This window comes from Antechinus flavipes, chromosome 2, assembly GCF_016432865.1.
Source record: "Antechinus flavipes isolate AdamAnt ecotype Samford, QLD, Australia chromosome 2, AdamAnt_v2, whole genome shotgun sequence".
NCBI lineage: Eukaryota > Metazoa > Chordata > Mammalia > Dasyuromorphia > Dasyuridae > Antechinus > Antechinus flavipes.
Window position 1 is genome coordinate 593387753 of NC_067399.1, and position 13324 is coordinate 593401076.

The 13324-nt window shown below is 34.3% G+C and overlaps 1 protein-coding gene across 12 annotated transcripts in view; it reads right to left on the reverse strand.

The window, feature by feature from the left end:
* Nucleotides 1-763: 763 nt before the first annotated feature.
* The window catches only part of ABLIM1 (actin binding LIM protein 1), a 297172-nt gene continuing 284611 nt past the window's right edge, over nucleotides 764-13324 (reverse strand). For 10 of the 12 annotated variants that reach the window (XM_051981486.1, XM_051981481.1, XM_051981489.1 and 7 more), the window contains 3 exons: nucleotides 12173-12234; nucleotides 11055-11115; nucleotides 10010-10267 (listed from right to left, as the gene is read on the reverse strand). In XM_051981486.1, the coding sequence (XP_051837446.1) occupies nucleotides 10224-10267; nucleotides 11055-11115; nucleotides 12173-12234 (167 nt within the window). In that variant the 3' untranslated portion in view covers nucleotides 10010-10223. Of the gene's footprint in view, nucleotides 6281-6978; nucleotides 7060-8686; nucleotides 8762-10009; nucleotides 10268-11054; nucleotides 11116-12172; nucleotides 12235-13324 lie in introns of those variants that run through there. The other 2 variants (XM_051981492.1, XM_051981491.1) reach the window with 1 other exon arrangement.

Sequence of the window (13324 nt, forward strand, 5' to 3'; positions counted from 1 at the left end):
AAAATTTCCTATGCTCAATTCAGCTGTTACTTTATTTATTTCAATCTTGAATGGAAATGGGACAGTTGGTCACTCGTCTAGACATAATTCACCTTTTGAGGTGGCAGGCAGGTGGTCTGTGGTAAACAGACTCTGAAAAGTCAGATGACACACCAAAGAGGAAATAATTTCTATAGCAATTAATTCCTCCCCTTAGTCTCCATTCTAAGAATTCATATTTACCTTGAGAGGAAAGAACCATAGTTTTCAACAAGAAGACACTTTAGAACAGGAATATGATAATAATTGTTTAACAACTAGCTTTCTGGGGGAGGGAGGAAGTATGCATGACACACTTTTAAGATCAATTTGCATTACTAGCAATTTTTGAAGATGAAAAGTGAGAATCCATTTGGAATCTAAGTGATTGCTGATGATATTTGGGTTGTTCTTGTCTCATTTATCCTAACCAGGTCTGAGTTCAGCTCTCTCATTTACTAGTACATGGCTTTGGGAAAGTGACTTCCCTCTATGAGTTTCATATTCTTCATCTGTAAAAAAAGGAAGCTAGACTTAGTTCTCTCAAGGCTCTTTCTCTGCTCTAACATTCTGTTATCTCTTTCTATGTCTCTTGTGTCTCAAACATCAATGGATTTGGGAGTTGTGTTTGTCTTAGAATTCTGCAGAAGGAAGACTTTAGTGTGTCTGGAATCCATCCTTCCACCAAACAATAGCCCCTTTGAGGGAAATGACCAAAAGAGAAATAAAACAAAGTCCATCCGTATTTAAGAATAAAGCACAAAACTTTATTCATTGACTTGTTCTGAGTACAACAGTGATGCAGATTACAGGGGCATAGGAGTGCAATATGTGCTGCTTGCAACAGGAAAAGTGGAGAAGATCAGTAATTGTACAGAACAGCAACCCAGAGAATGGCAGGCTGACTCTTCACTCTGCATACAAGCATTGAGTACTCAGTGGGCAGACAAATAATTCACTTTCACAGGAGACACAACACACATTTCTTTCTTTCTTTTTTCTTTTTTTTCCCCAAAAGGAAGTCTTTCAAATACTTGTTTGAATATTTTTGGAAGCAGGAAGAGAGAAATGGGGAAAAAAATTCCTTAAATCTTAAAAAAAAAAAAAGAAAACCAAAATAGAAGTCATTTTTAAAGGCTCTCATGCACAGATTTTTCAGCAACTTACAGAAATCACATACATTACTGGACATTTATATTAAGAATAACAAATTCATTTCCATGGGTAGAACAAAGTTTAACTATATCCTTGTCTTACTTCCAGAAAAAAATTGTAATAGAGGGATTGCAATCATTTTGAATGTTGACTTTTAAAACATGGTTCATTAACAGTTCTGGGAGACACATTAGAAAAGAATGTTGTATAATGGTAGCTATCATTTTCCAAAGACCTGAAGTATCTTAAAATAAGCACTTGAATTTAGAACTGCATATATATTAGTTATTTCAAGGAATGTTTCTATCTAAATCTGCTTGATGAGTTTAATCATAAATCAAACTGGGACAAGTTAAAATTCAAACTATGGGGTAAAGAATGATTTTTGGTTTTACCTATTGCCTCTTGGACAGTGTCTGAGAAAGCAATGATTGCTTGCTTTTGTACCCTCTCCTCCTCAAATGATCGTTCTTTCACTACAAGATATCCAGTAGTTCTTATTACGGGCAGAATTATTCTGACCAAAATAATTTTCTTTATATTAGAAATAATAAAAACTCTTTATAACTATATTAGAGATGTTTTTGTAAGGGAACACAGACAATTTCACAGCAATAAGCAGCATATGGGTTTTTAAAACAAAATGCCCATTTCCACAGAAAGAACCACACTGCATTTTTTTTAAATGTATGGGAAGAAAAAGAGAGCAAAGACAATATCCAGGTATCAAATATACAGAAAAAGCAATTGAGTACAGAGTAAACAAGCACTGATGAAAAAGAGTAAGTGATTTGTAAAAACTGGATTTGCTCCAGACATATTTCCCACAAATGGTACAGATAGGTTGGTGACATGAAATTTATTTTCTTTTCAGCATCCTTCTTGTTGATAAGGAAAATGTATACAAAAGCATACAGCCTGGAAAAGTTGCCTGCCATTCTCCTAATTTAAATGATGACAAGGTGTTGTCTCAAATAGGTTTTAGAAAGATCTATCTAATCAAAAGTGACTTGAATTTTTCAAACTTGCAAAAACTTAACAGTATCCAAGAGAAGCAATTCTTTAGAAAAAGTATTTGCTTCAAAGAGTCATGAAATAGGATTAAAGTTTTATAAACATTACCAGCCAATCTGCCATAAATTGCTGGTAAAGATGACTGACCTCACCATTCTAAGGGATGAGAGTAGTCACAAGATAATGGCCACAACTCCTGTATCAGAAGAAAACCAATTTGAAACATATAGTCTTCTGAGTGAAGGTGACCAGGGAACATCAAAGACACAGAATTATTTCTCACATCTTATTAATTTGCCAATTTTAGCACTGTTCCTTTGATACTTTGAGGAAGAGGTGATTCAACAGAGCTCAATGCAGAAAAAAAATATTAAGAGCACTTCACAACTAGTCCCAAGCTAAAAAAAGAAACAAATATATTGCTGCAGTCTTCTAACACTCTTCCAGTCATTGTAATCTGTTTTAAAAGACACCATTGGTAAGGAAGACTAAGTCTTACTCTGAACCTTCTTAAGTTCATTTAAAAGAACCATACAATTTAGTTAGTGATTCACTTCTAAAGTACGCCTCACTTTGCATAATAGATGCATTCCTGAAAAGGTGTATGTTGATCAGATGGTCATAAATCTAAGAATATTTTGAAAACAAATCAAGGAAAGTTGACAATTAAATGCATCTAATATCAAACTTTTTTTTTGTAAAGTGAATATTTACCCCTAATTTACATATTATATAAATAGTGTCATAGACAATACAGGGTTTGCTTTTAACAGAGCCCAGCTGCATTCTATATTGTGGCCTGGGTGTCTTGAAGGTGTGCATGCTAGACTGATTTTTTAATGAAACTGATAAGTCCACACATATGATGTGGCAGTTACATAAACTAGACTGGCCCCATTCCCACCCTATAGTAATTTTATTAGATCCCTAGCCTAAAATGCATTTTATTATCAGGAAGGTTTAGGTTTCTAAGCCTTTCACTCTCTAGGTCAAAGGGCAGCCTTGCCTAAAGATAGGAGGCTCCTATCAAGTTCTTTGGCAGGTAATTTGTGTGTGTGTGTGTGTGTGTGTGTGTGCGCACATGTTATGTATGTGGGAGTGTGTTCTGCTCTAGTTAATATTATCAGTAGCAAATGAATGAGATGGAAAATGACTTTTCAGGTCTGGATGTAGGATCTACCTAAAATAAACACCATACAATGGCAGTATCATTCAGAAGAAAGAACATGAAGTCTGAGATGTTTTGGGTTCTTGTCTTAGTTTAACTTGCCAATTTCAGCAAGTTGTGTGGTATTGGACAAGCCATACAATCTTTTAGGAGTTTCAGTTTCTAATCTATCCAATGAAAAGCCTGGATTAGATGTTATCAAAGGTTCCCTCGAACTCGCACATTTTGTGATTCTATAACATCTTACCTACATGGTCCAAAGTTCAAACTACTTATTTATGCCTACAGTTTCCAGGCACCTTAATTTTTCTTTTTCTTTTCTAAATGTACAATTATTTGGCTTGCAAGTACATTTTTATGTTATAAGTGATAAGAAAATAAAATTATTAAGAGCCACTATTTTCCTCATTAGATGAAAAATAATATGAAAGTCAAAGGATTGGAATTTTACTCAAGTAGGTTTCCTCATTTATTTTGATGGCTAAACTTTGGGAATACATTCCTCCTATTAAAAAAAAAAAAAAGCCATGTAGAACTATGAAAGAGCACAAAACACTAGACAGCTTGCTTTGCCAGAGAAGATCACGAGACAATAAAGTATGAAAAAGGATTTTGGCAAGGGGTGCAGTCATAGGAGAGTTCAGAGAGACGACAGAAATAGACATTCTCACCACAGTAGGTAATAAAGCACTGAATGCTTCAAGGGACAAAAACGAAGGCAAAAGTTTTCATTAAAAAAAAAAAAAACAAACCAGTATGACTACCATGGGAACAATTTGTTAAACAATTTAGTAGATTTAAGATATACATACATACACATATAGATACATATATGCAAGAACGGTCCTTGAATATTCACTTCATGATTCTGAAGGTACAATAAAATAGATGGCTTCAACTAGGTTAGTAAATAAAAAAAGACCACTATACATGGATTCTACTCCCTATTATAGCACCTAGGACAATTAAATGTGTTGTACCCACATAATACTTCCCCTTGTAACCTTACAAACAGTGCCCATTTGGAAAACAAATCTACTTATTTTCACCATAGGCTGTATGACAGACAACTAATATTATTCCCAAAATGGTGTCAAGAGAAGAAACTATTCTTTTGCCAAAAATGGCATTTTTGCAGAGCAACTCAAAACATATTCTATAGGAACCTTCAAAGTTATGTTTTGACTTCTGCACCAGTGGTTTCAGTGGAGGCCAGGGGCAATGAGCCAAATTTGAATGGCTCTTGTTCAGTGTGAGTGGTCAAAGGTGATCAGGTAGTTTGACTAAGTTGTATTTAAGTTTCAAGGGGATCTCTAGAATCCCATTTTAAGATATATATAATCTCCTCTTACAAGACTTTGAACATCAAGGGCGAATGGTTTGATCTGTTAAGTTACAAAGTTATCTTAAGTTTTTTTGCTCTGCAGTCAGAATTTGGATGTCACTTAAAGCAAGAGATGGGTAATAATATCAGTGCATCATTAGAAAGAGGCTTCCATGTGCCAATATAAGATAAAAAGGCTCTATAGCTCATCTTGCTTTTCACCAGGGGATAGAAAAGTGGACTCATCCTTCCATAGAAATGAGCTGTCTCCCTGCACATTTCATTGATATATCCTTCAAAAAGCAGAACATTCACGCAGAAATGAGCTTTTTGAAGCACATGATTAAAAAATTCTATTCAGTAAACCTTGACTTCAATAGTATAAGACACAAAAGAAAGCCAACTTCCTCTTTCTCACCTTTAATTGAGTAAATTCGAAGCTCTCTGTTTTGCAATTACAAAGATGAAAGAGAGAAAACATATCCTTCCTTAGACTATGGTTGAAATGACCTTCAGCTTGATATATGCTATGCGTCACATACTATATGGAAGATGCCAGGCTAGCACATTTGCATTGGCAAAAGAACATGAAATGTTATTTTCTATAACATGGTGTGCTTCCTGGGGCAACTTGGTGGTATGGGTCCCTCAAAAAGAATGTAACCCAGGTCAATCTGAAGGAGAGCTTTCCTTCCTCTCTTTTTGCAAGCTGGGTTCAGGTTTGCTACTTGCCTTTGCTGGGTAGGTTAAGTTTAAGCTAAATTATCTGAAGCAAAAAGAAAAAAAAAAGAAAGTGAAGAGGGAGAAATGCTGTTTACAAAAGCACAGAAATTCACCAACCACATTCTAGCAAATGTATGCAGCAGAGAGCGAGGAGCACATTTAAAATCATTCCATTGGTAAGCAGCCCAATGGAGTAGTTTACTCAGGTGTCTGCCTCTTTCATTTCTACTACAGCTACAGAATGGGCATTTTTAAATGAAGCCAATTAAGAAATATTTGTGCAATATGATTAATGTTACCATTTGGATATGTTACACAGGTTGTTGGGGTTTTTTCCCTTAACCACAGTACTGTAATGTGTATAATCATTTTTTGGAGTTATTATAACTACTTTTCCCCCCATTCAGCATCTTAAGGGCACTTCCTGGCTTAACCAATAAAGTCTGTTGTATTTTGGACAACAGTTAAAGGGAAACAAAATAAGAAAGTGGCTCAAATCATGTACATAAGATAATGTAAAAAGGTCACACATGAAAACTACTGTCAAGTTTGGAACATATAAAGTTCCACCCCATTGCTTCTTGGCAAGTGTTGCTGTTGTTAGGCCAATGCTTAGATCATGGGTGCCTCAATCAGATTTTTCCCTTTTTGTTGTTGCTGTGGAGAAGTAGTTTGTAAGTTCTCCAATCAAACGTGGCCATTGTTTAATACTATATCCTATGCAGCATCTTCATTAACTTTTCAAATTGGTGGGCATATGTGACTTAGAAGAGTTTTGCTTTTTTCTTCATATCGTTGCGTCTCCAAAGAGGTAACTTGTCAAACTCCTGTATTGACATTCCAAATATTTCTCGAAACACTTCAGGTGCCAAATGGCGCTGGGCAAGAGAGAAATGAACAAGGCTCAGTTCTAGGTGCTCATATAAAAACACTAGACTGGTATCCCCTCCTCTGTCACTAAAGAAAATTCTAGTGGCCTGGGTAATGTTATTATAGAAGTTTGTAGTTTTATTTTAGCCCTTCATGCTGGTTTTCTTATAGAATCTGTAATGCAGGGTGATTTTTGCTTCTACCTGTGCATTAGATTATTTAGTCTAAAAATAGCTAGTAAGACGTTTGTGAAACTTAGGATGATACTGCTGCTGAGGAGCTGGTGTCCAGGTTCACCAAACTGATGAGAGGACAGCTTTATTTTTTGATCTTGTATTTCTGGTGCCTAGTACAGCACATGACACAGGGTAGATACTTTCTAATGCCTGTTGATCAACTGCTACTTCATGGAAGACAGTTTGCTTTACACAGATGCCTTCCCTCAGGCAGAGAAAAATTGCAAACTTTTCTGCCAACATACATAGGTTTTCTTGAAACCTTACCTGAAAATTGCAATTTTCTTCCAAATTTTAGAATCACCTGCAAATTGCAGAACACTATTTTTTCTCTTTTGCTAAACAGCTAAGATTTTTGTTTTGCTTTGTTTTTGCTTTTAGATGGGAACAGGGTGGGGGAGAAGAAAAGGAAGAGAAGATGATGAGAAGGAAAAAAAAAATCAAATAGTAACAAGGAAACTTGTTCTTACCTCAAGTCTGGTTCTGTCTACATCTCTTAGTATTTTATTCCGCCCTCTGTTGGTCACCATGAGCATTTCATATGGGAAAATCTGTTAACAGTTACATTAAGAAAAAAGAAGTTTAATTTTTACTGCAAGAGGCTAGGTATCTGTTTTACCTCTCCATACTTAAAATTGTATGCCCTTATTTTTAACCCAGGAAGTGAGCTTTTCTATTACTAGTGTATAGTAATAAGGTTTTATTTTCAGTAATGAAATCATTGTAGGTATACTCGGTTTCACATGAATATCCTTGGAATAGCCTTCCTCCTCCTCCAAATGGAACAGAGCAATATAATTTCACTAGTGTTACTCATTTCTTTGCTAGCTTCAGAAATTTTGAAAATGGACCACAGCAGAGTTAGTATTTTCATATTGTTTGTATAATTAAAAGTGACAAAGCTTAATGCCAATTGTAGTTTTTAAAACCTCCAAATTAGATAAAGCATCTTAGTTTCATTTTCCATTTTTTCTCTTCAGTAAGAAAATTTATTATAGAAGCAAATAACTGAAAAATTGAAAATGACTTTATTCTTTAGTTCAGGTCTGAGTCTTTATTTTTGTTGCACTTTAAATTCAGTATTTGGAACGGCTTGTAAAGGCCTGGTTACAACAAAACTCACTGAGGGAATATCAAGACAAAATTCAACAGTGAAGAAAAAAATAGTTAATAATATCTGAATCTGGAAATGCATATAAGGGCAGAAGCAATGTTTCAGAACCTGGCTTTTGCTTTTCATTTGGGGGTGGATTAACTTTGTGAATGAATCTTTTAGAAGGAATAGCCGATTCAGTCAACAAGTACTTAAATGCTTACTATATGTGCCAAATATTGAAGTATAAAGACTTTCTAAGCGTGCCAACTGATAATCAACATTCCATCAAACTTACTTTGATTTCAGTCGTCTTTCTCCTCAACTGGTGATAGGATAGTAGTAAGAGGGGTTAAAAAAATAAATACTACACATTTTTTTGTCTGCATCACAAATTTTTGCCATTCTGGAAAACTAATTTTTTATGGAGAACCTGTAACTAGTCTTAGTTTTGCTGGAAAGAAGATTCTCTCAAAGATGGAATTTCCTAGATACTGTTTCCCCTTGACTAGGCAAGGGATACAATGCTGCCTTATTGGTATTTCAAGGTAACAGTAGGACTTGTTCTCAAGTTGGATATCTTGTTTTATCACTCAGGACTTTACATTAAAATGACTATTTAATTCTGACACTGTTGCAGATGAAAGGGTCAGCCAATTGTTTACTAAACAAATGCCTCTTAGGAGGTAACAGTATCAGCTTATAATATGTAGTCTAGTAGATTTCCTAGAAGCATATGGCAAGTGCTTAAAATTATTCACTAGATAAAATCAGATTTGTAAATAGTATAGTGCTTTTTCACTCATTTATTTAAAATTTTTATGACACTTAAGTGACTATTATGTATAGCGCAGTGGTCAAAGATAAATAAGACATGATGCATACTGCTAAGGGACTTAAAATCTAGAATAAGATAATTTGGGGACAAAGCCCATTCTTTAAGAAAGTATGGTACAGAGTAGATTTTGTGCACGGTGAAGAGTAAGAAGATTAGAATACTGAAGGTTTTTAAAATATTTTTCTTAACTTTTAATTTTTATTAAAACTCAGTGTCTCAAAGAAAAGTCTATGATATCTACATTTACCTTTGGCTCCAACATATTAGGCATGGACACTCCTCTGTCCATTCGCATTCCAGGTACGTGGCCATCAGGGAGGGTCTATACCAGACACAGAGGTATAAGATGATATAAAGAGTAACATATGCAAGGCATAGTGAAAATGCAAGAGAGTTTTATGTCTCAAGTTCCTTCTCTCACTCTTAAAATCTCACTGCTAGTTTACACCAAGAAAATCTCAGCTACCATTAAAAAAAAAAAGTGACTATGGATATGTCTCTTCCATTTTTCTGCTCATATCCCAAAGATCCTGTCTTTAAAGATATTCAATATCAATTCAATAAAGAATTTCAAGAAACAGAATCTAATTCCCTTAATTAAAAAAAAAAAGTATTGATGTTCTAAATTACCTATAGGAGGAGCTAGCCAACCATCTTGTGCTTCCATGAGAATCATACTTCTAACATTTTCCTGTTAATTAACAAGCATTTGTTAAGATCTGCAAGGTATGAGACCTGTGAATTCAGATCTCATATGAGCACAGATTTAGAGCTCGAAGAGATATTTGAGGTCACTGTGTTCAGCTCACTAATTTTACAAATTATAAAACTGAGGCACAAAGAGGTTAAGTGGTTTGCCTAAAGACATACAATTAGTAAGTGTCTAGAGTGGAATTTTAATTTGATCCTCTTGATTCCCAGTCCAGTGCTCTATCCACTTCACAACACCCTTCATCCACACAGAATCACCAAAGAGCAGAATGGTAAGGCTGGGAGGGACCTCTGAAAATACCTCATCCAATCATATAATTTAAAAGACAAAAACAAACAAACAAACAAAAAACCAAACCCAGATCCAGAGAAGGGGGAAATGGGTTGCTCAAAGGCACAATGTAGTGAGTAGGAGAAGTAGGTTACTTTGCTGCCTTGCATTCCACATAAGATAGCAAATGCATTTTAGAACTATGATTTTGATGTCACATTCCCTTGTTTTTTTTTTTTTTTTTTTTCTATTTATATCTCATCTCTATGTTAGAAAGTCTGGACTCTGAGAATAAGTGTTGTCATGAAAGCAAACTGCTCCTAGAAAGTAAAATTCAAAGATGTCCTTTGTGGGCTAAAAAATGAGCTATTTCTTGGTTTATAGACATATATGAATGGTGAGAGATTGGAAATTCACAGGATAACAGGGTTCATGGAATAAAAAGTAAGGGAGCCCCTTGAACTTCTTTTTGTTGGAACTTGCCAATGGAGAGGAAGCCCAGTGACCCCAGATTGAGATGCCAAGTATTATCACTAAAATAAGAAGGATGGATACTCATTGCTTACACATTTTATCACTGGTGGGGGCTTTCCACAGGAAGAAACATGTAACCTTTATTTTACTTTATCTGATATGTGACTTACTACCAAGATACACTGTGGCATTAGTTACAACTATCTTCTGCCAGTACAGACTGAAGATTAGGTTCAATCATGTAGACAAATAGAAAATAATATCTCATTAACAAAAATTGTTTCAGGAAGGACCATTTCACAGTTGGATAGGAGGATGGCTGGTGTATTTATGTTATCACAGAGGAAGAAAAATCACTCTGTACCTGGAAATCTGGAAAAGAAAAGGAAATATCATTAGAATAAGAACAGAAAAATGTGAACTAGTTAACAGAAAGAATATATTTCAACCTAAATTCCAACAAATTTGTTTTCATCACTTGATACTATTAGCATTTCTAAGGATTTTTTTTCTGTATTAGTTTTACTAGCTAACAGAGATAAAAATGTTATTATCCATATGCTAATTCTTGCTTTTATAATCTGTCGCGAGTAGAAAACATCCCAACACAAACACATGTGTACAATTCCAAAACCAAAGAAAATGATAATAAAATTCACCCCTTATAATTTCAACCAAATCCAAAATAATGTTTATTTTTCTCTCTCAATCAACTTATTACAAATATAAAATGTTTGGTATTACATAATCTAAGGCATACATGATTACACACATACATATATATTATGTATGCATATGAAAGCTATATTTTAAACTTGGCCTATGATTTCATTCATATGAAAAACTCCTGGTGAGGGCTTTTTCTTTACCAATGCAGATAATACTTGATCTGCAACTTATAGTTTTAGAAAGGTGTATGAATTTCTGAGAAGTTAACAGATCAGTCCAGAGACTAATAGAGTACATCAGAAGTAAGACTTGAGCCCAAAGTTTCCTGACTTTAAGGTCAGCTCACTATGTATTATGCCTTACTATTTAGAGAACAAAAACAATTTCTCTATAATAAAATTTTATATTCCAATAACTATTCCCCAAGGGGAAAAGTATGAATGACAGCTAACCACAGATATCAGAAAATACTTATTGTAGGAAGGCTTACCTCGAACCCCACCACTGACATCACCATAGCTATTGTATTGGGCAAAATCAGTAGAAACGGGCTGCAATGGGGGGAAAAACATATATGAGACAATATCTTATGGTAATATTTCAGAGAAAGAGGTAAAAAGAGGAAAGGGAGATTGAATTCAAAAGAATACCTCACAAATTAAGACCATCTTCATTTTTCTACTTGTCTTACTCTCCTCACACTTTGAAATCTTACTGACTGTAAAAAGAAATCTAACCATGATGTTTGGTAGATGAATGATCTTAGTCACAAGGAAAAATATATTTTCTTAGTTTCACAATTGGAACTGTTTAACATCCATCCTTTATTCATGTCAGGAGAGTGTAATAACATGGCATTTCTTTGTTCAGTGCTTGCTTGCTAATTATAAAAATATTTATAAAAGGAATGTTTGATTTCTTCTCTTTACATAGAACTTCCTGTGGAAGTCTAACATTCTTTTCTTTTCTCAGTAATGAAATTTCTCCAGGTTTTAGAGTCAAGGTAGATCTAATAGGCTTTCAGGATCACAGCAATTTAAAAATCATTACATACAATGGTTATAACAATGAAAATGAAAGCCAGACAAAAAAGGCAGCTGAACAACAATGATGGTAATGACTAGTCTTATCATTCAGGATAGACGATTCAAGCCAATTCCCTACTCTTAGTTTAGCTTTAAGGACTAGGTTGAGAGGGAGAACAAGGAGTGGGGAGTGAGGAAGAGAATGCTGCAAATACTATCAGGTACAGTCCATGGTCAAGTGGTTTTACTTTTTTTTTTTTTATTGTTGTCACAAGGGAAGGTTTAATATGTATATGTGGATATATATGGGAAAACAGTAGAGAAACAAAAGATATTAATAAAATTTTAAAATTATTTTTAACTACTCACAAAGATGCATTAAAATAATACTGCATAGCAATTTAAGCTAAAATTCAAGGAGAGCAAGACTGTTTTGTTTTGGTTTTGTTTCCTCAAAACCTATTAGAGAGTGTTTCACATAGCTGGTGCTCAATAAATGATTACTGGATTGATCTGAACCATCAACCTTCAAGACAAGAAATAATTAACATTGTCTCTGGAAAACTAGAGAAATTTTACTTACTCTGTGTAGGCCATTTTTTCCATAACCAGGGAGGGAGGAGGTTTTAGATGAAGTATGTAGAGCTAAATAAGAAGAAAAAAACAAGAAGAAAAATGTAAGGAATTTAAATAAGATTTAAAGGTTTTCAGTTTGGACAAACACATAAACAGAATTCAAAAGAAATGTGCTTTTCTTCTTAGGGTAGAGAAATGATTGAATCACTATAGACTTCAATTGTCTGCTAAATAATCTGACTACAAAGGTCAATTGTAAGACACTTTCAAACAGAGTTGTCACTTGATAACCTATAAAAGCAAAAAATTAAGGGAAAGTAACATAAAAGCACAGGTGATTTATTATTGTTGCTCTAATGACAGGAGAAAGTAGTTCAAAGGTTTTTAACCTGAGTCTTAGAAAAAAGACTTAAATATTTTAATAAAAGTATTTCAACAACTGATTTCTTTATTTTTTATTAATTTTATTTTATGTTGAGAAGGGGTCCATGGGCTTCATCAGACTTAAAGGAGTTCATGACACAAGAGGAGAGAGACTACCTGGGCTCTAAGATTTCTTTTAGCAAGTACCTTCAATAATGTTCTGTTTTATGGCTCAGGGATTTTGGTGTCCAGTTCAAGTCATGCTAACATGAATAACATGGAAATATATTTTACATTTCTTCACATGTATAATCTATATAAAATTGATTCTTGCCTTCTCAATGGTGGTGGTGGTGGTGGGGCAAAGAGAGAGGGAGAGAATTTGGAACTAAAAAAATTTAAAAATTGAATATTAATTGTTTTTATATGTGATTGGGAAAATTAAAACAGAAAATAAATAAAAGAATGGTGTTAATCAAGTTCTGGAGAGAGTGTGACTAAGTACTTCTGAGAGATAAAGATGCTACTCCTCATGGAGTAATTTACTTCTTGAACTAAGACAGAACATGTTTGACACACCATGATGGACATATTGTATCAGTGTCTGTGTTAAACCTGTGTTTCACAACTCTTTAGTGGGCTGATTGTGTGATTTTGTTCATTTAGTTATTTGTGTGATGTCTGATCCCTTTATTCTGTAAACTCCATGAAGGCAGGGGACAAATCTTTGTATTTCTCTTATATTACTCCATATGTGATGATCTGTAGGTAATAAGCACTTACTAAAAGTTTAATG